Source organism: Vulpes lagopus, chromosome 13 (assembly GCF_018345385.1).
Source record: "Vulpes lagopus strain Blue_001 chromosome 13, ASM1834538v1, whole genome shotgun sequence".
NCBI classification, from domain to species: Eukaryota; Metazoa; Chordata; class Mammalia; order Carnivora; family Canidae; genus Vulpes; species Vulpes lagopus.
Window position 1 is genome coordinate 7677025 of NC_054836.1, and position 26488 is coordinate 7703512.

Genomic DNA, 26488 nt, shown 5'->3' on the forward strand with positions numbered 1-26488 from the left:
CCCCACCTCTCTCCCAACTATCAGTTGTCTATTTATAGGAGAGATAGTCTTGCTGTTCATTCATAATCTATGAAGTGTCTATAAACCTCTGCTTACTATTAAAAATATTCAAATATTGTTGCCAACTCGGTATAAACATTAGAGCAGCATGTGCTTTGCTAATCTCCCAGAACCTCCTGCTACCCATAATTTCCTCAGAAAGACAGGCAGTGTCTTCAATTTCAGATGGCTAATGTGGTCTGCAGTCTGGGCAGCTCATTACCAATTTCTTCATCTGCTGCTGCCTAATTACTGATTCTTTCCCAAAATCTAGCTCATGAGCATTTCATACCATTTTTGTGTCCAAGAAGCTGGAAGAAGAAGTTCTGTAATAATCAACAAATAGGAAAAGCATGAGGAAGAGGCAAAAGAAAGAAAATCCTTTCAAGGTGCAATGTCAAGAATATGGAAGAGAGAGCAATGGGAGAAAAGATAGTGATTGGCATGTGTGAGGCACCTCTTCCATCTATTTGAAAATGGGCCTGTTTAAATGTGGAGGTAGCAAATCATTGCAAGAGGAGGTGCTAGAGAGTGACTCTGCTTTGGTAGAACTGCAGGTCTTGGAGAGGGCAGACCAGATTGAATGCGATGAAGCCATGGCTGCTATGGAAACCTCTTTTCCTTTTGGAAAGAGATCATTTTGCCATGTTCCTTCATCTTTGTTAGGAACAAAGGGAGATTAAATGTCTGCTCTAAAAAGCAGGGAACATTACATGTTCTGTGCTCACCGGGATATTAAAGATTTGTGGGAAACAAAGGAGAGAAATATGCTTTGATGTTAAATGTAGTTGTGTTTGGATAATGTAAATTTTTCTTTCTTTATTTTGTAACTATTACTAAGTTCTGGTGAAAAGTAGATTCATTGTTTAAGAATTAAAGTACTGAAGTTATTTCTTTTTTTTAAATTAATTAATTAATTAATTAATTAATTAATTAATTTATGATAGTCACAGAGAGAGAGAGAGAGAGAGGCAGAGACACAGGCAGAGGGAGAAGCAGGCTCCATGCACTGGGAGCCCGATGTGGGACTCGATCCCGGGTCTCCAGGATCGCGCCCTGGGCCAAAGGCAGGCACCAAACCACTGCGCCACCCAGGGATCCCCCTGAAGTTATTTCAAACAGAAGAAATAATTGAAAATTAAATGCCAGTTGGGGGTATCAGTATGGAAAAATATACCTGTTTGGAGACCAACAGGATCATGACCATTAGATTACCTTCTATGATCTGTGTCTGTGTATGTTTGGTTATCCTCTAACTGCTCCTAGAACAGAAGCCCTGAGAGAGAATGAGTTTGCCTTGCTCGGCACCCTATCTCCAGAATGTGGCATACTGCCCACCTGACCGCTAGTGAATATTTGTTGAATGGAAGAATGGATTCCACATACACTGAATATCTACCATGGACCAGACACTGGGCTGAAACACAAATAAGACATAGTTCCTGTCCTTACAGAGTTTAAAGTCTAGAGGGGAAGACAGGCATTAATCAAAGAACTTTTCAATATGTATATTACTACAAATTGTGTTAAGTACTATAGAGGAAAAACAAAGTGTGCCATGAGAGCATATAATCAATCACTGACACTTGATTGGGCCGGGGTAAGTGAGCATTGATGTGTTTCTTGTGTTAGTGTTTTTATAAAGTGAGGCAGCTGCTACATTTTGTAATAGTTGTTATCAATCTCTGTTCATCTGATAACACCTACCAGTTGCGCTTCTTGCCATGCAGTTAGTCAAGCTAACTGCAAGAGGAAAGCTTCTAGGTTCTCAACAGACCATTTACAGTTTGTGCTGACCTCTGTGCTTGATAAGATTTTGATAAGTATTGCCCATTGTCCTTTTTCTAGTACCAAGTTTTCATGTCATCACTAATGTTTGAGGGCTTCTATGTTCCCTTGCCAACAGATTGTATTAGCAAACGTTTTTATCTTTGCCAGTCTAATAGGTGAGAATGGTATTACCATGGTGGTTTTGATTTGCATTTTTTTCTTTCATTAATATGAGTAAGGTTAAGCTTTTGTGTAAGAACGTAATTTGTTATGATTCCTGGGTATAACTTCAAAATAATCTGGATTGAGAGTGGGTAGAGATATAGATAAAATAATGTTAGCCATAAATTATACTGAAGCAGGGTAATAGGTATGGTTTATTATCCTATTCTTGTCCTTTTTAAAATTCGAAATTTTCAATAATACAGGGTTCAGATAATGTTTATTTCCTTTTCAGTGAACTATCTACTTTCCTGGTATATTTGGGGTTTTAAAAATTGCTTTATAGGAACTCTTTATTAAGAAAATTAATTCCTTGGGATTTATTTAATAATTTCCTCTCATTTTTTCTCTTTTGACTTTGTTTATGATCTACGATCCTACTATCCTAAATACTTTGCTGTTGATCTCATCTGATCTTCAGAAGCTAAGCAGGGTTGGGCCTGGTTAGTACTTGGATGGGAGACTTTGTTTATGATGTCTGGCATATATTATGATTATAGTTTTTGTTGTTATGAAGCTATATTTATCAAGCTTTCTTTCATAGCTTCTGAGTTTTGTGTCATACTTAGGTCTTTTCTACTCTTAGACTGTAAATAAAATTTCTCAACTTTTTTCAAGGATTTATATAGTCTCATTTTTAATATTTATGTCTTTGATATATCTAGAATCTCAAGGAGTGGCCACACCACTTTTAAACAGACGTAGCACTGAACTGTATTACAGCGGGCTGTATGCCCCTTTCATTTCTGCCTCCTATGTATCTACCTCATAGTTTATTGTCAGTGTTAGCTGAATGCTTGCTGAATCATTCTAATGCTGAATCACTTACTTTATAGTCATTTTTTTTTTCAAGGTTGGTATTTGTCTCATTTCATAAAACTTTTTTTTCTCCTGATTTGTCAGTCAGTGAAGGCTGGTAGGTTTGCAGAAATCATTGAATTACTGCTATAAAAGTTGAAAAAAATAAGCTTTAAGGAAATTTTTAAAACTCAGAGTCCAGAACTTGGAATAGGGCATATTGATAAAATAGGGCATTCTTACAAAGTGGTTCTATGAGTCAGTCTAAAGGCTCAGTCCCCAAGTAGTACAAATGCAGTGTTTATGAAAAGACAAATAAATGAAACACTTCCTTTTTTTTTTTTTTTTTAAGACCTGTGGCTGGACTCAGGGATGTGTGTCTTTTTCAAATAAGTAGCATTTCCTTTCATTTTTTTCTTTTTCTATTAGTTTTCCTTCTCCTAAGTCTCTGAAATGTAGGATTTTGTGAGATTGGTTGTTTTATTTGACCAAAAGTCACTTAAGAGCAGCTTTGAAGCAAGGTCAAGCAGTTGTCCTTGTGGCTTCTTGTAGCCATTCCCAAGCACTGCATGTAGCACCTGGACATGCTTGGAATCAGGGAGGGCCTTGATGTAATTTAGATGAGTAGTTAATTCAAATCAAAGCAAGTGGGAAGCAAGTAAATTTAACTTCAGTGATTATGATATCATTTGATTAAATCTCTACTTTTGATTACACATATCAGTGAGAACATGCTTTAAATACACTCAACTGTTAAATACTGAAGGGTACGAATAGGATGAACCAACGACATACAGAAGAAATTCCACTACTTTCAACTAGAACATATCCCCTGCAGCTTTATTGTAGTATTTTTAGAACAAATGAAAGGAGTTGATTCTTCACATGTGGGATTTAATATACCAGTTGTTAACTAAAACATAAAATTTATTACCATGGAGGGTAGTACAGGTTCCAAATCTATGGATGTCCTAGTAAGAATCAATAAATTAATTGGCAAGAGCTTCATAACACATCCAGTGAAGTAGTAATGTTAGTAATGTTCTTTACTCTCTTGTAAACGTGAAATTGGACAGCTGTCTTTCTGATTCTGTATTGTTCTTGGGTTAGAGTCTTCTGAGAAAGGGTGTTTGGCTAAACAGGACAGGTCTAAATATTACAGTGTATAAATCTTCACTTATATTTGTCAGAGTTAAAAACACATCACTCACACAACAAAACCTGCTTTTGAATTCTTTTATTTTGCATGGTATCGCAGGTTTGAATTAGAGATCATAGATCATACGAGTTAAGGGAATGGCAGATAAAATCTGTTTCATAGGTTATTGATGACATTCAAGTGTGAGCCTTCATGCTGCATCGGGTTCCCTTCTCAATTTTGCAGATAGTGGGAGCTATCTTAGGTCTTTTTTTTCTGTGCAAATCTTGGTGTTAGACCTAGAAAGTATTCTACATTCAAACTGACATTAGTTTTATTGTACAAACACACAAATAACAAACTTGTGTCAAATGACAGGCTTCCCCTCCTGATGTTTAGGGTTGTGTTAGATGGGATTAAAGCATCGTCATGTGTATCTTAGACTGTATTTCATACCATAGAGGCTCTTCTAACTCCTCTCCCATTCCATTATCACAGTCTCTAATCAGACTGGACTGTGAGTTTGTAAAAGGGGGCTTAACTTTGTGTTTGCAGACTGATCGAGGGCTGGGCACATAGTAAATGCCCAAGAAGTTTAATGAATGAGTAAGAAAAAGATGCTAAGAAGGTAATTTTATAATAAGAGGAAGTGAGTTTCAAAAAAATCTCTGCATACTTACAGTAGCCGGGTCTAAAGATCAGCCATTTGAAAGTTAGAAATGGAGGGGCGATTAAATTGGAATCTCTGGGTACAGGGCCTACAGGAGTCTATTCCTTAGGTAATTCTCATGCATGTCAATGTTTGTGAATACAGACATCACAGAGTTTTCTACTTTTGTAGCGTTTAGGCTCTGCAAAGCAGTTTGTCATCTGGTACCTCACCTGGCGGAGCCTCACTTTTGGCCTCGTCACAGGTACGGGCATTATTATAAACCCCAGGTGTACTCAGGGAAATGTGAAAGCCAAGATAATTTGACAGTTCACAATGCTTGGTGGTGGTGGAATCAAGAGTAGAAGTAGTCTCTTTCCATCATGTAACTTTGCTTTCTGTCTTACGTAAAAATGACACTCCTAACTCCTGGCCTGGGCCTGGGCCTGGTTTTGTTTTTCCACTGGAGAAGGACAGTATTTGCACTGACATATCCATTCTTTTACTTAGACTCTCCACATTGTGATCAATGACAGGCCTCTCAGAGATAGCTGGACATGTTAAGAAATGTGATCAGCAGCCACAGAGTAAATAAATCTTAATTAGCTCACCTGAGAATTAAACTGATGACTTAGATACCTAAGCAGTTTCCCTAGAGACCCAGCACATTCTTGTACTAAAAATACACATCTAACATCTTTAGTTATCTCTGAGAAGTGGATTTATGGATAATTTTTCTAATGTTCCACTATGATGAAATATTATTTTGGGATGGGGGAGAGGCATTTCCCCCCCTAGCTTTGGTGAGGTATAATTGACATACAGCATTGCACAAGTTTAAGGTGTAGAACATGTTGATTGGATGCTCTTATATATTGCAAAAATGATTACTGTCTGTAGCATTAGCTAATAACTGCACCACATCAATTAATTACCATCTCTTTGTTGTGGTGAGAACTTAAGATCTACTCTTAGCTGCCTTCAAGTCTATAATATGGTATTAACTGTAGTCATCATGCTAAACATTATCCAGGCTTATTTGTCTTATAACTGAAGGTTTGTTTTGTTTGACCAGCTCTGCATTTTCTCCACCTCCAGCCCCTGGCAACGACCATTCTAGTCTGTTTCTTTGAGTTTGGCTTTTTTAGATTCCATGTGTGTGAGAACATATAGTATTTGCTTGACTTATTTCACCTACCCTGATACCCTTAGGTTTCATCCGTGTTGTCACAAATGACAAGATGTCCCTCTTTCTTGTGGCTAAATTGTATTCCATGGTACGTTGATATACGTGTGTGTGTGTGTGTGTGTGTGTGTACATGTGTATATATATATATACACGTGCATATATACCACATTTTCTTTATCCATTCTTCCACTGATGGGCACTTGTTTTCCTATTTTAGCTCTTATGAGCAATGAACAGGAGAGCTCAGAATCTTTTTGAGGTCCTGTTTTCATTTATTTTGGAATATATACCCAGATGTGGGATTGCTAGATCATATGGTAGTTGCATTTTTAATTTATTGAGGGACCCCCCCACACACACTATTTTTCATAGGGGCTGTACCAATTAACATTGCCAGGCAACCAGAGCACGAGGATTCCCTTCTCTCCATGTCCTTACCAACACTTGTTTTTTGTCATTCGGTGATAGGCACTCTAACAGGTGTGAGGTTGTATCTCATTTTGGTTTTGATTTGCATTTCCCTGATAATGAGTGATGCTGAGCACCATTTTCTGTACCTTTTGGCCATTTGTATATCTTCTGTGGAAAAATGTCTTCTTTAGTTCTCTGCCTAGTTTTTATTTTTTTATTTATTTTATTTTTTTATTTTTTGTAGTTTTTTTTTTAATTTTTTTTATTTATGATAGTCACACACACAGAGAGAGAGAGAGAGAGAAAGAGGCAGAGACATAGGCAGAGGGAGAAGCAGGCTCCATGCACTGGGAGCCCGACGTGGGATTCGATCCAGGGTCTCCAGGATCACGCTCTGGGCCAAAGGCAGGTGCTAAACTGCTGCGCCACCCGGGGATCCCTCTGCCTAGTTTTTAAATTAGATTGTGTGTATGTGCCTTTTTGTTATTCCTGAATTGTGTGAGTTCTTTATATATTTTACATATTAACTCTTTATCAGATGTATCATTTACAAATACATATATTTTTTTAAGATTTTGTTTGAGACAGAGAATGCCCAAGTGCATGAGCGAGTAGAAAGGTGTAGAGGCAAAGGGAGAGGGGGAAGCTGAGTGGGGATCCTGACATGGAGTTTGATCCCAGGACCCCAAGATCAGGACCTGAGCTGAAGTCAGACACTTAACTGACTGAGCCACCCGGGCACCCCTGTCATTTACAAACATTTTGTTCCATTTTGTGGGTTGCTTCTCATTTTATTGATGGTTTCCTTTGCTGTGATGAAGCTTTTTAATTTGATGCAGCCTCACTTGTTGGTTTTGCTTTTGCTGCCTTTACTTTTGGTGTCAACTCCAAAAAATTATTGCCAAGTCTGATATCGAGGATCTTACCTCTGTTTTCTTCTAAGAGTTTTGTGGTTTCAGGTCTACATTCGAGTCCTTTACCCATTTAGAGTTGACTTTTGTGTATGGTGTGAGATCGTGATCCGGCTTCACTCTTCTGCATGTGGCTTCTAGTATTCCCAACACCTTCTGTTGAGGTTATCCTGGGAAAGACATTTGAAAGAATGATACTAATACTTTAAAAGGAAGAAGGCCTGGGTCTGTTTTCTAATTTTAGTCACTAGTTTACCATCCATTAGAATTAAAAACTCACTGGGTCATATACCCAGCATTCAGGAACTGAGCATGAGAGGCTGACTTGGCAAGTTGGGAAGCGACACAGGAAGAAAGTCACCCAGCGCCCGTTTCAGTGAGCTTTTTATTTTTGCTCTGTTTCTTTCTACATTGCTAATAGTTTTTTCCTGTTCTTTTCATTATGCAGATGGAGAATTAGTCAGCATTCCTCAAATAGTAACTTCTTTTTACATGAAGATTGTTATTAATAAGTGGCAAAACTTATCTCTGCCCCCCTTGAAAAGTAGGTGTTAGATAACCCTGAAGATTAAATGGGATCTCTGTCCTGTTTGAAATGAAAAATACTAGCTCAGCCAGGCTTAATATGAAACCATGTATGTGAGGTAGAGACATGTAAAGCTAAGACCACTTTGATAGGAAATAATTGATGATTGATTTCCTTTAATTTTTCATGTAAGACCCAAGCTCAGAGTTTGGTGTTTTCTTATCTCTTAGAGCATAGTCTGTGGTTTTTGCCATTATCTGTCAGTGGGGAAATGGAGAACCCTGATATTAAAGTCTCAGCAGATAAGTAGTAGAACGGAACTGATTTTCTACTTTGTGTGTGTGTCTTTGCCTCGTGACCAACTAAGGCAGTTTCTTGGCTGCAAACCTGGGTTCTCCAGCCAAATGACTAATTCAGGGTTCCCTGGATGTTAAATTTAGATTCAGATAGTCATATCTCACCTTAAATATTGAACATTTTTCACAGCTTGATGATACAACTTTATACCATATACACTCCTTGTCCAACCTTGTACCTGTTCCTCAACATTTTCTTCTTCTGTTTCTTGAAGATGAGACAGATTGGGGAGCTGCAAGTGGGAAGTTAGTAGAAGATCTGGAAAATAAGTAACATTTAATTTATACAAGGGCTGTTTTCAAAACTTGCTAGGTAATTGGATGTATGTTTAAAGAACAAATTCTTCAATTTGACCCTTCCGTGGTTGGTTTTTTTTTTTTTTCCACACCAAGTAGATTTTACTACAGTATTATTAAAGTTAGCTCTAAGTGCTTGTATCTTTCAGCTTGAACTATACTTTTGATTTTCATGTTAAGGTTGATAAGGTTATGTGTTTGAGAGGATAGTTATCTGTGAAATATGTTTTTATTATGGGCTTCTAAAACCAGGAGATTATAATATGTAACAGATTTTTTCACCTTATTATCAATAACCAGACTTATATCTCTCCCATCTGCTGGAGCTCAATTTTTCTTTTTCTTTTCTTTCTTTTTTTTTTTAAATATTTTATTTATTTATGAGAGAGAGAGGCAGAGACATAGGCAGAGGGAGAAGCAGACTCTTCAAGGGGAGCCCAATGCAGGACTCGATCCCAGGACCTTGGCATCATGACCTGAGCCAAAGGCAGATGCTGAACCATTGAGCTACCCAGGTGGCTCATTTTTTCATTCTTTCAACTAGTATTTATTGGCTATCATCATATGCTGAACATTATGACAAATACTGGAATAGAGTGATAAGTTGGACACAGTTCCTTACCCTTAATGAGTATATGGTCTAGAGAGGTAGAGGCAAGGACTGGAGGAAAGCAGACCAGTGGAGGGCTGTTTTAGTGGGTGATATGGCCTGAATTAGCAGAGTAACCAGGCAATGGGGGGAAGCAGTCCATCTGCAAGATAGTAAAGAGGTAGAAGTAGAGGAACATGGTGACTGATTGATTGGACTTGAGTACGGAAGGGAAGTGGAGGTGATTTGCTGGGACAAGTGGTACCATTCACTGCTGTAGGGACCATGGAGGAGTAGGTTTGGGGAGCGATAGGATGAGTTCTGTTTAAGTCCTGTGAGGTTTGAGGTCCAGAGCTCAGGAGAGTGGTCCGGCCAGAGAATACATGTAGGAGTCATTTGTGGGTAGAATGTTGAAGACTGCTGAGTGAGCTCACCAGAGAGAGTATGAGGATTGGGAAGAGAATTCACAGCATTCCAGGAACGGGCTGAGGAAGAGGTTCCTGAGGAGCCACCAGAGAGGTAGAAGGAAAGCTGAAGAGTTTAGGGTTGTGGACCAGTGGGACCAGTGGCAGTGTTCCAAGGAGGATTGAATAGTCAGTAGAAACAAGTGCCCGTACTTATTTAAATAAGGGCCAAAGAGTGTCTTCTAGATGGAAGAAGATGACTCTTGGAGACTTTTGCAAGAATTGTTTTAGTAGAATACCAGGGATAAAAACTCGTTTACAGTGTGAAGGTAGAGTCAGTATAGAAAGTTCTATTGAAAATTTTTCCAGCCTTGGTTTCCTTGGCATTGGACTATACTGATATGGCTTTGGTCTCCCTTCCTCCTACCTACCTACCTTTTTCTTTTCCTTTTTTCTAAAGATTTATTTATTTATTTGAGAAAGAGGAGCACATGAGAGCAGGGGGAGGAGCAGAGGGAGAAGGAGACTCTGAGGCAGACTTCCTGCCAAGCACAGAGCTCAACCTCCCTACCCTGAGATCATCACCTGAGCTGAAACCAAGAGTTAGAAGCTTAATCAACTGAGCCACCCAGGCTCCTCCCAGCCTCTTTTTAAAAAAAACGACTTCCTTTTTTCCTAATACCCCTTAAAGGGAACATCCTCTAAAATTGGGGCCTTTGTTTGAACCTTATCTACATTATAGTTGTAGTTTCCTTGTCTATGATATGGGGTTAAAAGCCATACCTTCCTCAAAGATTTAAATGAGATAATCCAAGTAAAGCACCTCACACAGGGCCTGGCTTGTACTCAATGTGGCTGCTGTTTGACGCAGTGGTCTTTGTTGGAGTCCATGTCCTCTTCCTCCTCCTATGTCAGCCCTACCATTTTAGAGCCCTCTCCTTCATTCTGACAGCTTGAGCCACCAGCCCCGTGCTGAGGACCCCAGGTCAGTGTCTCTGATCCTAGACTTCTAATATTGCAGTCACCCTGCATTGCTCATTCATTGTCTTATGAACTCAGGCACACACAGAATTTGACAGTTTCCTCCATTCTAGGCATTGGGCCTTGTGTTGGGGGAGACATGTGGTTACAAGGAGGCATAAACCACACACCCTATCCTTACTTTCTGGCCCAGGAGGCCATGCATGCTTATCACCACTCAAAGGGGCCACAGTGAGCTTCTGGGTTTTTTTTGGAGGGAGTGTAGAATCCCAGAGGAATGAAGGAATTGGCTCTTACTCTGTCAGTTAGGCCTCCATCAGTTAGCAGTGACGGACCCCAAATCCAACTAAATTAAAGTGGGAGTTTTCCAGAAATGATGCTGGTGTATTTGACCAACGGAGGGGCTTTACTAACCAAACTGTAGGAATGACAGATGGGGCTGAGCCATGGAGACATCTGGAGCATCTCCTGTGACTCTTTCCCACACACCCTTTCAGATGGTAACTCTTACAGGTACAGAAAACAATTCAGGTTTGCTTTTCTTGTATACTTTTACATCCATTTTTGCATGTGATTCTCACCACCTGTGATCAGGACATTGTGACAGAAGTTTGTGTTTGAGGAACCTATGATCTGGAACGTCCTCGTGATATCTTCGGGGCCCCGGGGGCACGCAGCAGAATGCTGGCATCACAGCCATGCCATTTAGACTGTCTTGCTATCCCAGGGCTAGTACTTCCCTTTGTGCCAACTTTCACGTTGTATTGCTGTTAGTACATAATATTTTGTGGCTATAGAAGTAACCTCTATGGTGCGGGTGAGAGAATCTGTGTGCTTTTTCCCCGAAGGGTGGAGATGGCAATAGTTGAAATTTTAGTCTCTGAGGTTCTTAAGGCTTCTTCGTATGAGAGGCCTTTTCTTGTCACGTCTCTTACTTCTACTTCACGATTCTGCTGCTCTTGTCTTCTAGATCAGTGGTGAAGACCTTGAGCCTGAAATGATGTAAGCAACTGAGCCAACCACAGTGGGATATTTTCTTTCTTTTATTTATTTAAACTGGGTGGTGGGAGCGGGGGGATAATTTTAGCAGGGTTTTGTGTGTTTGGGTGACCCCGAGCATGTCTGCAGCTGAAGGCAAACACTTGTTTCCTGCATCTAGAGCTGTGTGGGCAGTTGGAGAGTAGCTATGAATATTCATCCTGTTTCAGTTGCTTTTGGTGGCTTTAAATTGGGCCAGACTAGTGTGGATTTATGTCCTATTTCTGTGAGTGATTCCCAATCTCTCTTATCCTTTGATGCTTCAGGAGAGAGTCGTTTTACTTTTTCTTTTTTAAGGACTGCATATGCTGGTGAGGAATGGTGTTTGCAGAGCATGTGTTTTGACTTTGGTTTCTTTTTCCATATTAGCCATTCACTCCTCATCCCACTGCTGTGGGGGTCAGCTTCCAGCGCCCCTCTGCAATCCTCTTGTCAAGATCATGGGACCTGTGAGTTGTATGATTCTCTGTCTTTACCTTCTCTGACCTCAGTGTAGCCTTGACAGTGGATATCCTCTTCTCCTTTATCTTCCCCAATTTTCTTTCCTGGCTTCATCCTTCCTCCCTAGCTACTTCCTAACCATCTTTTCAATGCTACTATTTTGGGAAGTATTGGCTGTGGACCTTGCTTGCCTTACTAACTGCATATTACCCCCAAGTGATCTCATCCTCTCAAATATTTATCACTTTAAAAAATTTCCAGTGTTGGTCTCTCCCCTGAGCTCCAGATTTGCATATCCAAGTGCTTAAATACGTAACACCTTGAACATAACCAGATCTAAACCCAACATCTCTCCTTCCAAATCTCTATCTTGACTTGAATGCTCTCACTCTTGGAAAAGATAACCATCATCTTCAGAGTTGCTTAAGCTAGAAACCCGGAAGGGGGGTGGGGCGTAGAACTCTCTTCCCTCTCTCTGGTCCAATCCATGTTCTGCTGTGCTTCTTCCAGCAGTTCACTGAGAACTCTAGAGTAGGTATTAATTAATACTTTGGAGAATCTAGATTTCTTTCATTAAAAAATTCAGGAATTATCGATGCTGGGAAATAACGTGAATCTTTTGATTTCTTACAGGTTACTTATGTTAGTGAGAAGAACAAACTTTACAGGGATCCCTGGGTGGCGCAGCGGTTTGGCGCCTGCCTTTGGCCCAGGGCGCGATCCTGGAGAACCGGGATCGAATCCCACATCAGGCTCCCGGTGCATGGAGCCTGCTTCTCCCTCCGCCTGTGTCTCTGCCTCTCTCTCTCTCTCTGTGTGACTATCACAAATAAATGAAAAAAAAATTAAAAAAAAAAAAACAAACTTTACAGCAAGTAAACCAAAAGAGAAAAGCTAATGTCCTCCTGTAGTAAGAGTCCAAAGGAATCTGCTTTCATAATACTTTGCTTTTTGAGACATCAGTTTCCTTTTTCACGTTTTATATAGTTTCTTTTCACACAGGGGAGATGTTGGGCCCTGCTGTCCTTACTCAATGCCATAGCTGATGGGTTTCTTTTTAAAATAGACAGATTGGGGCAGCCCAGGTGGCTCAGCGGTTTAGCTGAGCGGTTTAGCCACCTTCAGCCCAGGGTGTGATCCTGGGGTTCCAGAATTGGGTCCCATGTTGGGCTCCCTGCATGGAGCCTACTTCTCCCTCTGCCTGTGTTGTGTCTCTGCCTCTCTCTGTGTCTCTCATGAATAAATAAATAAAACTTTTTAAAAAAATGAAATAGGCAGATTGAGATATAATTCACATACAAGACAGTTCATCCATTGTAAGTGTCCAACTCTGGCTTTTAGTGTATGCACAGGTTGTGCAACCACCACTCTCCAGTTCCAGAACAGTCTAGTCCCCCCACCCAAACAAAATAAACCCCATATGCATTAGTAGTCAGTTCTACCACTAAGTAGCTATGAATATATTTTCTTTCTCTCTAATTTGCCTATTCTGGGTACTTTATATAAATAGGATCATAAAATATGTAGTCTTCTGTGACTTTCTTACTTGGCACATTTTCAAGATTCACCCATGTTGTCATGTGTTCCAGCACTTCATTCCTTTTGATAGCCAAAAAATAATGTGTTATACAAAATATACAATATTTTTTTTGTCCATTTATGAGTATGAGTTGATGGACATTTGGATTATGTCCATTTTTACAACTTTACTATTAGAATATTTTACTCCTAGGAATAATGCTGCTGTGAGCATCTGTGTACAGGTTTCCATGCACATGTATGTTTTCATTTCTCTTGTGGATATACCTAGGAATGGAATTCCTGAACTGTATGTTTCATGTTTTGGGGAACTGCCAGACTGGTTTCCAGAGCAGCTGTACCATTTTACGTTCCCACCAGTACTGTATTGAGAGTTCCATTTTCTCTCTACATCCTCAACAACACTTTTTATCACTTGCCTATTTGGATATAGCTATCCCAATGGGCTGAAATGGTATCTTGTGGTTTTGACTTGAATTTCTCTGATAGTCAGTGAGATTGGATGTCTTTTATTTGCCTATTGGTTATTTGGATATCTTCTTTGGAGAAATATAATCAAAACCTTTATCCATTTTAGAGTTTGGTTATTCATCTTTTTTATTATGAGTTATAAAAAATCTTTAGATAAGCTAGATACAAATCTTTCATCAGATCAATGATTTTCAAATATTTTCACCCATTTTGTGGGTTGTCTTTTCACTCACTTGTTGGTATCAACTGTGGCATAAAATTCTTTAATTGTGCTATAAGAACTGTGGGTTTTATTAATATTGCCCTGTTTGTGCTGTGTATAGCAGGAGCGAATGTCCCTCTCTTTGAAATGGGTTGACGTTTCAAATGCAGGTAGAACTGCAAGTAGACTCTCTTTCCTTCTGGCCTGTCTCCTCCCTTCTTTCTTCCCTGTCTTATGGCTATGATGGTCATACTACGACAGGTCTACCTTGGCCTTGATCGACCAGGACTGAGAGAGGCTGGCACTGTGTTAGCATTTTATCAAACGATTTGCTGTTTCCATGATATTAATAGATACCACAAATCTCATCTGAAACCTCAGTCCCCTGCTGCGTCTCTTTTAATAAATAGAGCACTGTCCTGAGTTGCTGAATTGCTCTTGTGCTTGAGTGCTAGTCAAGGTGTAAAGTCATGGTGCTTGGTGGCACTGGAGGTGACCAGACAGCAGCACCCTTCCATTCAGAGCAGCCACTACTTTTCCAGTGTTTTCTGCTTCATTGTTGGTTTGTAGACCGGTACCTGGAACTTCATGCCATTGAGGGAAGTGGGACTGCAGTGCGCCTCAGGCTTCTGGATGTCTGAGCAGTGCACCTCAGTTTTAAGAACTGTTAGGAATAGCATAAGGTTATTTTTAATTTTGTCAAGTAAGGACATTTGGCAATGTAATTGCCATCATGACAGAAAATGAGATTTTCCTATTGAGTACCAAACACCAAATGAATTTACTTGTGTTTAAAGTTGATATATGTTCCTACTCTTATTTTGCTTTCTATCATTGAAAAATGCACAGTGACCTGTGGATTGATACTTGGGATCTGTAAGGCTTACGTACTTAAATCATTATTTGAAAAGTAGGACCTTCACTTAATCAGGAATTTGCTCTGTATGATGCCAGATACCAGTTTTATATAGATCATTTCCCTATGCTAAATAAACTACTTTGGCTGTTAGGTTAGACACATCTTCCTTTGTACCTTTTGCTAATATTTGAGAATTCCTCCAGCAACACAGATGAGAAAGAATTGTTTCAGGTATATGTGAGTATAAATATGATTTGACCTTTAAAAGAGTAAAAAACAAAAAACAAAACAAACAAAAAAACCCCATCATTCCAAACGTTAGAATGGCACCTATTTACAAATACAATGTTTAATTTCTGGATTATGTGTGTTCTAAACTGAGAGTACTACATAAATTTTTATTGATTCTGTCTCATCTAAATTAAAATGTCAAACAGACGTTAGGGTTTTATCATAACATAGTTATTGGCTGCCATACTGGCACATTAATTATAGTAATTGGGTAGTAAAGTAGCCATAGGAATAGCTAATAGGCTATACATTTTGATGAAATTGTAGTTTATAACCTCTTATTTATGGTAATAAAATTTTGTTAATTGACATTGCTGACAAGCTCTTTTGCTTTCCTTTTCTACTTTTCAGGTTGGTTTGTAAGTCTCCTTAGGAACTCTGAACTGAGAGCCCACAATATACAATAAAGGTCACATTCCAGAATTTTCCAGACTTGTTCATGGTATACATTAAACTCAGGAAATACTTGCTTATCACAGTTTTAAATGCTCCTAAGTATACATGGATGTATAAAGCCGTTTCCCACACCAAAAGACTAATAATGAAGAAAGAAGGTAAAATGTCTCTATATAAATACCCACACTTATTAAGTCACATATGAGCCACATATAATTACCTTACAAGTAGGATAAAATACAAGTTCAAGGGAGGAAAGAATGATTCAAGCCGAGGTGATCAGTGAAGCTGTAAGGCTCAGTGATAGAAGAATTACGTGGTATTCCTGACATAAAGCTTCGAGCTATCTCTAAATACACATCTACATTCTAGAACTATAGCAAGAGATACGTGGCTAAATGCACCAACATGGAAATCAACTTTTGTTCTAGGCTCAGCTGCCTTGCAACCTCATTTTGTGTCCTTGAGTATATAAAATTGATGTAATAATATGTGTCCAGCATCTCTCACTATGAAAGATGAGATAATGCAGATGCCTGAGCAGCACCCTGTGGTGAAAGTTGATTGCTTGGCAGGTGTGTATTTTTTTTTTTTCACACAACTTAGTCCATACATCTGAATGGTAGGCACAGCCTTCCATGACTAAAAGGATTAGTATCCTTACCAAAGTGCCCAATTTATTGCTGGGAAATAGCATGTTCTGTGTAGCATCAGAACTGTTGTCTGAAAAACTGCCTGAATTTCTCAGAGAAACTGTATATGAATACAAAGTAGTAGTGTGGTGATCGATGAAATATGATAAAAAGGAAACATGAGCAGCTACTGATGATTTAGAGACATTACAACTGGTTTTTAAGTTCTTACATCATCTTTTATAGTAGAGGAGACTAAGGCTTAGATTTCACAAGTTGCTTCGATCATAAAACTGTTGGAAATCAGTCTGTGGAAATCTGATGTGCTGTTTCCGCAGTTGCTGGTTTCCGTGAGGGCCAGTGTAAAGCCCTCTTCACATGTGTGCGTGTATGGATGTAAATGTTATCTGATTTTTCATCAGGTTACTTCTAGAACTGCTGGAGTTGCTGTTTGACAAGTTTAACGCTGTAGCCACTGCACACTCTGTGGTCCTGGGGTACCTGCAAGACACTGTGGTAGCTCCATTGACTCAGCAGGAAGATGTCAAGCTGTATGATATGGCAGACGTGTGGGTGAAGATCCAAGATGTTCTGCAGGTAAGGTACTTTTACAGAAGGTGCCATCTTAGTTTGAAATAACAGATTGGAATGAAAAACTGCCACCAAAAATGTTCCCTTACTCATAAACAGTGAGAAAGCAGTGTTGCTGTTTAAAGGGGAGGCTGCCGATGTCATCAACTTCTATCATCTTCAAAAGACCCTTTAACTTTTTTTTAGCAGGCTTTAAAATTAGGAGATTCTCAATTGGTAGCAATCAAGGATGTACAGTGTTTGGCTTTCTGTTGTAATGTACTTGGCTTCACTGGAAATGGTAATACATTAAGGTAATCAATATTAAGATGTTTTTAAACAGTATTTTATAAACATATGTAGCTTAGTATGATAACCATTTTCCTACAGTCATCTCTTGCATATATTGGGGTAAATGACAGGTCAAGAGCTTGTTTTGAGAGATGAAAATAACTGTAAAGTATAAATGTATCACTTTGATTTGTTGGAGATCAGAGAAATGATATTACTGTTTGGTATGATGCTGCAGAGATGGTATTTAGAAATTTTATTATATTTTCTCTCCATGTGCTAGGAAAATATATTTGATTTGGCCAGATGAGGATTGGAAGTACGCTTAACAGTTAGTGGAAGCAAATTTGGCCTAGCTAAATAGAAGTGACTTGGTTAGATAGTACCTACTAATATGAAAAAAATTAAGTATATGTAGGAAATTGAAAAATATAACTGTGTAGGAATAAAATTACTTGCATGGCAAATAGTATTTGCAGGAAAAAATAAATCATGAATGTAAATTGTAGTCATTTTCAAGAGTATAGGTATGCTCCTATTGGAGTGAATGGTGGATTCTTGGTTACTTATTCATTAGGCTTTTTTTTTTTTCTCTTTTGGTGCAATCTAGGTGTTTTATTGATGACTCATTGAAAAGAATGTAGGTTGCATTTACATTCCCTGAGTTCCTTTTACCACTTTGTCTATTGCTGTGTGTCCATAATAGATGCTTGATGAATATTTGTATTTTGAATAAAAATATTCTTATTGTGTAGAAACTGGTTCTTTAATGTTTTATATCTTGATATATCATGAAAATATGTACTTTTCCCACCAAGACGTCCCATGTTTGTTTTAAGGATGAAATAAGATAATAGATTTTTTTATTTTTTTTTAAGATAATAGATTTTAAAGCCACTTCTTTTTCTTTTTTTTTTAACATCTTTTTTTAAAGATTTTATTTATTCATGAGAAACACAGAGAGAGAGAGAGGCAGAGATACAGGCAGAGGGAGAAACAGGCTCCATGCAGGGAGCCTGATGTGGGACTTGATCGTGGGACTCCAGGATCACGCCCTGGGCCAAAGGCAGGCACTCAACCGCTGAGCCACCCAGGGATTCCTGAGCCATTTCAAAAATAGAATGAGGGACTTTTGGTTCTAGCCATGATAAAGTTGCCTCCTGTTGTAAGCAATCTAAAACCGTTTAGATTCAGGCAGTCAGCACATTCAGTTGAGAGTAGAGAGTGCATTCATTCCAGCTTCCTCCTCGGAGACACCTGCCACACCATGGCACAGGGAAATGAAATCTAGGCAGATAGCAGCAGGCTCCCTAAGCAGTGGAAGCAGAGATGATGAGAGTCTGAGGATATGGAGGCAGCTGGAATCTGTGGGTTAGGATGGTGGAGGTGGAGAAGAGGGAATTGCACAGAGGAGGTGCCTCATCAATCTGAAAAAGAATGCCTTGGAGCCTTTGGTCAAATATAAAGTTATGCAGATACACTGCAAGGCTTGGCAGAAAACAGCCACTGTGGGACTGACTATGTTGAACAGCAGTTCCAGATGTTGCCAGATGCTTGGAAGTCAGTTGAAGTGGCCAGAGTAAGGTGAACTTGCTGAGTACCCTGTACTTTCAGATGTGGCCTCAGAAAGGTTATGTTGTAGGAAGAGGACTGTTCTGGCTTTAGGGTAGGGGTTACTCTAGATCTTGCATAACCAGGTCTCTACAGCATCAGCCTGGTCCACCTGTACATAAGCTGCCTACCAGAGCAAAACTCACTCTAAAGTAAGACAATCCACATTTTCAGTAGTGAACCATCCACAGTGTCAAGCATACAGTTATGTTTGTGAAAAAACAGAAAACTGCAACTTTGAGATTTAAGAAAATTGATAAAAATTAGTATCTGAAATGAAAAATTCACCAGGTGGCATTAGCTTCAGATTACCTGCTATGGAAGAAAAGATCAGAGAACTTGAACATGAGTCAATCAGAACGATGCAAAATGAAGCACAGGGAGAAAGCTTGACTGCAAAGAAAAATGAACAAAGCCATATTGTCTATAATGCAGCAGTATCCTGCAGTTTAACATTTTGTCGTTGCAGGTATGGGAGAGAAGGGAGAGAGTTACTTGGGCAAAAAATTAACAGAAGAAATCATAACCAAAAGTTTCTAAATTTTTTGAAAAACAGAAACCCACAGGTCCAAGAAGATCAATAAATCCTAAGCAACATTAACACAGAAAAAACCAATACATAGACACATCATCATCAGGTTGCTGAAAAACTGAAGTAAAACTTCTTAAAGATAGCCAGAGGGAAAAAGACACAGTGCCTAAAAGAAACCAATAATTATAATGTCCACTAACTTCTCAGTGGTATTTTGAAGAATATACCCCTGTCTTGTTGAGTTTGTCACTTGGGGTTTAAGAGATGCTCTTTATATATAAAGATACAGATTGGGGTGCCTGGGTGGCTCAGTTGGTTAAGTGTCAGACTCTTGATTTTGGATCAGGGCATGATCTCAGGGTTGTTAGATCAAGCCCCATGTTGGGCTCTCCACTGGGCATGGAGCCTGCTTGAGATTCTCTCCCTCTCTCTACCCTTTCCCCCTGTCCCTACTTGTATACTCTCTGTCTCAAATAAATTAGGTAGGTAGGTAGATAGATACAGATAGACTAAAAATATATGAATAGAATATTAAAAAAATATTAGCTATTTGTATTATGCAAACATGTTGGACACTATTAGAATATGAAGTATTAACATATGGAATTATTTGTATTATAGTACTGAACAGCATTTCATAATTGACTATATCAAGCCCTAGAAAGTATTTATGGAATATCTAAACCTAGTTTTGCAAAGTTCTTAAATACTTTACCAGTTCTTCTGATCTCTGATATTTGACCAACTTAGACTAATGTTGTAAGTTGAAAACAACTTTTAAGTCTATTTATGATATTATCATATTTATAATATTATAATGAAGAATTAATTATGATAATGAACAAAGTTAGATATGCCTTACTTAGCTCTACTTACTTTAAATTTGTCCAACATATACAATTCCCACACTTTTGAAAACAAAACCCACCAACTCATATTGAAAATGTTTATAATATACTAATGAACTGTAAACTCGATGAGACGTGAACATCCTGACATGTAAACATGATTTAAAATGTGTGTTTGTGGCTTTATTATTAACTGACTTGTACCTTTCACATGTATGGTTTCAAATAAGTGATTTGGGGATCTTACCCTTCATATTACAATATGAGTTGTTTAAACAGCTCTTTTGAGATATAATCTACATGGCGTAAGATTCGTGCCTTTAAAGTATAGATTTCAGTGGTTTTTTGGTAAATTAATGGAGTTGTACAACCATCACCACGATGTAATATTAGAATATTTTCAACACTCTAAAGAGAAACTTTGTGTCCATTAAGCAGTTGCTTGCTATTCCCCACTGCTTTCATCCCCAAGATGTGTTGAGGACAGGAGAGAGGTCTCAGTTATGTGTTACAGGTCTCAGCAAACTGATGGTGCTCAAATTGTGCGCTTGGAATACTGTTATTGTTTGATGTTAGTGTGTTCATGTATCATTGGTGGAAGCTATTTGACAGTTAAAGAATATAAAACTGAATCTGACCTAATAATACAAGGTAAGGTGTCTAACATAGAAATATCATTTTTGTTTCATTTATTGTGTCTAGTTGTTTGGAGATCAAGGTCTCACCATGTTCTTTGCTTCTTTGAGTCCATTTTTCTCTTCCTCTTACCTACTTTGCTGCCCCCCTCTTTTGTTTTCTGAGACATGTTGTTGGAAGAATGACCTTAGTCATGATGTGAATTGATCTCTCATTGCTTCTTAACTATCCATTCTACTCATCTTTATTAACCCACAGATTTGAGAATGAAGCACTTTTGCATAAGAAGTTCATCTAAATAGTTTGAATTGTTACTAGACAATGAGATGTATTCTGCACCTTTTACACTGTTTTTATTTCTCTGTATTTTCTAGTTCCTTCAAACAGTTCTTTCCGTCACAGATTACTAGGTAATATTAGACTCTATACCCATCCGTAAACTGAGTACGCAGTGGCAGGTGCACAGATGAACTAATGTCACTAAATATAAGAAGACAGTTGGCACAGTGTGTCATATAATTGTGTCGAAACATGTTGAAGTGATGGTTTGGCTTCGGTAGGTTTGGGCACAGCTCGTGGAGAGCCTTTGATGCCATGTAAGGCGTTTGTGACCGATGTTCAGACTGATGGTTTCTGAAGCTGGGTATGCATTTGATTTTACCCAGGGATTAATTCCTAGCCCCATTCTAGACGTCCTGAATGAGAACTCCTGTGATTAAGGACTGGATTCTGTCTGTAGTTTCAGGGCTTTTTGTTTGTTTTGGTTTTAGTTCCTAAGTGCATAAGACTAAGGTGCTTTTGTTGTATTCATTTAGGATCCTCAAATTAGAAACCATCACTTGGGGCCAGTGTTACCTAAGAACATATTAAAAGTGCGGATTTTTATCTCTACCATATACTTAACCAAATCGTAAACTCTAGGGATATGTCCATATGGTCTGTGTTTCAACAGGTGCTTCAGGTGATTTCTATGCGTGCTGAAGTTTGGGGACCTTTGTTTCCAGTAATATTGGACTACTGGAGATTTTGATCAGGGTATGATGAGATAAAGTAGGATTGGTGTGCTGGCACTGAAAAAGACTGAGCAGAGTGGTTAGAGACTAATGCAGGGAGGGTCTGTGGATGGTATTGAGTATTGTCTAATAGTGAAATAAACAAGACAGGCTTTCATGGGGCATGGTAAAGAATTACAAAGGCGAGAAGGATTTGTAAATCTTTTGGGAGTCTTGGAAAATCTATGACACCATGCAGTCAACTCAGGAATCTGCTTTCCATTGTGACAGATATTTTAACTCCGGTTTACTATTAAGTTGTTGGCCCTAGCTGCGTACGAGGTATTAGGAAATAAAGATGAACCCAAAATGGAGAGCTCACTGGTGAAGTGAGGAGGAGCCTGCAAGGCATGTATGTTTCTCCACTAAATTCACTGTTAGAGATTTGGTAGGAGTAGTAACACGGGAGAGTGCTTTTTTTCCTAAACTGACATGAATGGTTTAAAAAAAGACCCTTGGTTAAATTCCATGTAGAGTTTTATGTTTAGGCCAGTTTAGTTTTCACATACTTGTTGGTGGCTTGCTCTGTGGGTTAAAATCCATTCTGGAGAATGAAATAAGGAGAAGATCAGGAGATGCCTGAAGTTAAGCATGAGCCAGCTTGAGTGGAGGTGATGGTATACAACGTGAATGGATCTCTATATGTAGAGTTTGAATTTCAGTGTTTCTTTGAATGGAAGATGTTTCTTGCTGAAAAACTGAAATGCAAAAATAAATAAATAAAAAAGAAAAACGGAAATGCTCTTTGTTTATTAAATCTTGGAAAAGAAAATAATTTTTGATCTTCTAAAGACTTCAGCAGCTTCTCTCCACTGGAACCTGGGCTCTCCCTGGCAGACAGAATCCGTCCTGCAGTTGAAAGGCTTGTTTGTCTCAGCATGTTTGTGTCTGGAGACAGCTTTGTGAGGAGACAAGGCTGCAGTCATGCTAGTAACAGGGTGTCAGAGTTTTCTCCTGGTGTCAGCCCCATGACCACACACCGCTGCACTCCCTTTTTCAGTTTTACACTCTTTTTGAAACCGTGATAATAGAAATACATGTTTTTGCCCTTCTGAGCAGCAGCAGCACCTTCCAAAATGTCACCTACTTGGTGACATGTCTGTCATACTGTTGGCTGCACATTTTAAAGTGCATAAGACTGAGGTGCGCTAGAAACAAAATATTCTCTTTCTTGTGGAATTCTGCCCAACAGGAAATAAGAGAATCACTTTGAACAGGTGTTAGGATTCTTAAAAAAGTAAAAAATAAAAAAATAATCTCCTCTTTCATATCTCCTTGCAAAACAAACTGCCCCTTTAGCTGTTATTGGCTGAAACGCTAACCCCTTTGTGCACTCTGTAGTTGCGTTTGTGTCCTATAGGTGGAGGCAGTGCGCTCTAATTACAGTGTTTACCACTGACAGTGGCACCCCGAAGAAGTTACTTCACTTTTTAGTGCCTTGATCTCTTTTTCTTGAGATCAACACAGGCATAATGTAAAATCATTTTACTTTTGTTAACTGCCACATAAATATTTAAATAGTGATAAAATTGACCTCATGCTGAGAGAACTTTGAAGTTTGCTGTTAGGTAAGAAAATCCACAAATCTTATTGGTACTGATCCATGACCTGGAGGAGTTTTTCAAGGAGACAAATGCAATTTCTGTTTTGAATCCAGGTCTGAAACTAGGTTGTTCTTGGGTTTGGTTTCATTTGATATTTTGTTAGCTGAGGATTCCAGATCTTGAAGTAAAACCATTTTCCCCCCAATATTCCAAGCCAGATAACTTGTCAGATTATCCTTGCAGAAAGTTTTTCTTCGTTTCTCAGGCTTTAAAACTTTTTGATAGTCTGTATTGTGGGTGGCGTATTAAAATCACCATCAGCCATGCCATTGCATCTCCAGAAAGGTGCTTGCTCCTGGAATTTTTATTGTGTCTTGTCAATGGGTAGTATGCTGCTTGATGAACAAAACTGAGTTTACTTTAGAAAGTTACATTAAAAATCTTCCTCTAAATTGAAGCCAGTTTCCATAGTATCAGGGCTTACCCTGTATTGTTTCATGTTCACTACTACTAATGCTTAAAGCCAGAACTGATGGGTAGCCAAGGAGATCCCTCTGGCTCCTGGTACAAGTGTGGCAAGTGCTAAGGTGCCTAATGCCCAGGGAAACCTGAGGCAAATGTCATGGACATCTTAGTACATTGGGTCAAACTCTAAAATAGTAGCTCAGCAGCAAATACTTCAAAATAAGGTAGATCTGGGGGGGAAATCTGCTCTCCTTAAATTCCTTTTACCCAGGCAGAGTCTGCCTGGGTCAGATTAGATCTTGATCTGGAGGAAACAGTGGTAGAAATGGCAGCCTACTACTCCCAAAGTGTATTTCTCTATCTGGTTTTGTCTGAGATTTTAGAGGATGGAGCATTACAAGTCATGTGCCCATCAGGCTTCTGCTGCTACTGATGCTGTAAGGGTCCCTATGAAGATGGTGTGCTTGTGAAGGTGTGGCACACCTGGGCCGAGGGTGGGGGTCCTTGCTAGAAACCAGGAGGCCGTATAGTAAGTGGTGAGGATTCCCTTTGCACCCCACCTCTGGAGAGCCTGTTTTTGGTAGGATTCCAGTTGATTCTAATGCATGCTCCAAGTTGAAAGCCAGGATTACCAAGTGTCAGAGGTTTGGTCACATTAAAACCAAAGCTGTTAAAGACAATCTTAAGGAGTAAGAGAGGTTTACAAAAAGTGAATTTATTTTAAATTCAAAAGGTCACTGTCCCCTGTTTAGGAATGTCTGCATTCCATGACAGGTAGCAAATGATAAGATGCTGAAACTCCATAAAGATGGTGGAAAATGCTTTAGTACACACACACACTTGAAAGGGAAAAGAAAAACTGCATGATTGTGCTGCCACTGATCTCCATTCACAGATTTTGGACAACTTTATTTAGAGTTAGCAGCTCAAGGACAGCAGGTAATTCCTATTTTTGATTTGAACAGTTGAGAATTGGACAAATACATGATTTCATCCAAGACTGTTTTTTGAAAAAAAAAAAAATTAAAAAAAAGACTGTTTTTTGGATCAGAAGTAATTTTATTGGAAGGTTTATTCCTGTCTTTATTAAAAATGGGGATTTTCTATGTAGCCTCTCCCTCCTCCCATTTTTTACTTGTATGAATTTTCTAAATTTATGTTAATGGAAAAATTTTGTTTTTTAACTGAGGGGGAAAAAGATATTTCTTTATTTTTAAACATATTCATTAAAAGGAATTTAAGAAAGTATAACCTTGCAGGGAGTTAAGACAGAAACATTGACAAGGACAATTACAGAGCAGTTCATGACCCCATGAGAAAATTTTCTTTGTGAACACCAGTGCTAGAGAAGACCAGAGAAGGAGGAGGTCAGAATGGGTTCAGGTAGTGGAGTTCATGGTCAAGGTGAGACTTGGCCCATTTCATTTTGGTTAGGGTTGAATGCATAATGCAACTAGTATGTTAGAGACCTGGGGAGAATGGAAGGTTTTGGTGGTTAGTTGGTTATTTGGAAAGTGTTACCAAAGCTAGATTGAATAATTTTGGGTGACAGGGAGATTAAATAAGAGATTGGGCAGTTTGGACTTGTTCATTTTGGCAGTGAGCTGCTATTCTGGTTTTTTGTTTTGTTATTGTGGAAAATTTCAACCATGTTCAGAAATACATAGAAATGTGCAATGAACCCCCATCATCTAATTTGACCCATGTCAGGAGTTAATCAGTTCATGGTAATATTGTTTTATCATTATTTTTTAAAGCTTTATTTGAAAGCAGACAAGTACGATGGGGGGGAGAGGCAGAGGGAGAAGGAGAGCGAGAATCTCAAGCAGACCCCCTGCTGAGCACAAGCCTGACCTGCAACTGGATCTCACAACCCCAGGATCATAACCTGAGTTGAAATCGAGTCAGATGCTTAACTGACCGAGCTGCCCAGGCACCCCAATATTATTTTATTTCTACCACTGCTCATTTCCCTGTCTTTTATTATTTTCCGAAAACTCCTAGAGATGACTCTGTTTCATCTATGTTGGAATATGAATTCTGAAAGATAAAGACTCCTTTAAAAAAAATAACAATACCTAAAAACATAATTTTCTTACAACCAAAATATCCAGTCACTATTCATGTTTTGGCTGTCTCAAATGCTATAATTCTATATTCTTTGTAGTTTGTTTGAATCAGAATCCAAATAAGGTTAAATATTGCAGTGTGATTGGTAAGTTTCTTAAAACTCCATCTATAAATCTCTCATTTTTATTTTTACCCCTTGAAATTTATTTATTGAAGAAACTAGATCATTGCCCTATAGAATTTTCCACATTCTAGCTTCTGTTGATAGCTTTTCCATGGTATCGCTTGTGATTTTTTATTGTCTTGTAACTTGGGTCTAGAAGCTTCATCAGATTTAGGTTAATTTTGGGGGAGCATAATTACTTCCTAACTGGTGGTAGAGATTATGCTTTTCTGATAGAAAAATAAAATGGTGAAATTAATATTTTTAGGTTGATTTATCTGGAAGCAGTGTACAAAATGGGTTGGTGGAGAAGGAAATGGATAGAGAGATCCTGGTTAGAAGTCAGGCTTAATCAGTGTAGGAGGGAAAGGCCAGGTGAGGGCAGGGCTGCTGAAAAGCAAGAGGACAGAGATTAAAGAGATTTTGTTTGTTTTTAAAAAATATTTTATTTATTTATTCATGAGAGACACACAGAGAGAGGCAGAGACATAGGCAGAGGGAGAAGCAGGCTCCTTGCAGGGAGCCTGATGTGGGACTTGATCCCAGGACCCCGGGAT

The 26488-nt window shown here is 38.8% G+C and overlaps 1 protein-coding gene across 4 annotated transcripts in view; it reads left to right on the forward strand.

The window, feature by feature from the left end:
• EXOC4 (exocyst complex component 4) overlaps positions 1 to 26488 on the forward strand; it is a 755174-nt gene that overhangs the window by 81474 nt on the left and 647212 nt on the right. For all 4 annotated transcript variants that reach the window (XM_041727473.1, XM_041727474.1, XM_041727476.1 and 1 more), the window contains exon 7: positions 16572 to 16746. In XM_041727473.1, coding sequence (XP_041583407.1) covers positions 16572 to 16746 — 175 coding nt within the window. The remainder of the gene's footprint in view (positions 1 to 16571; positions 16747 to 26488) is intronic.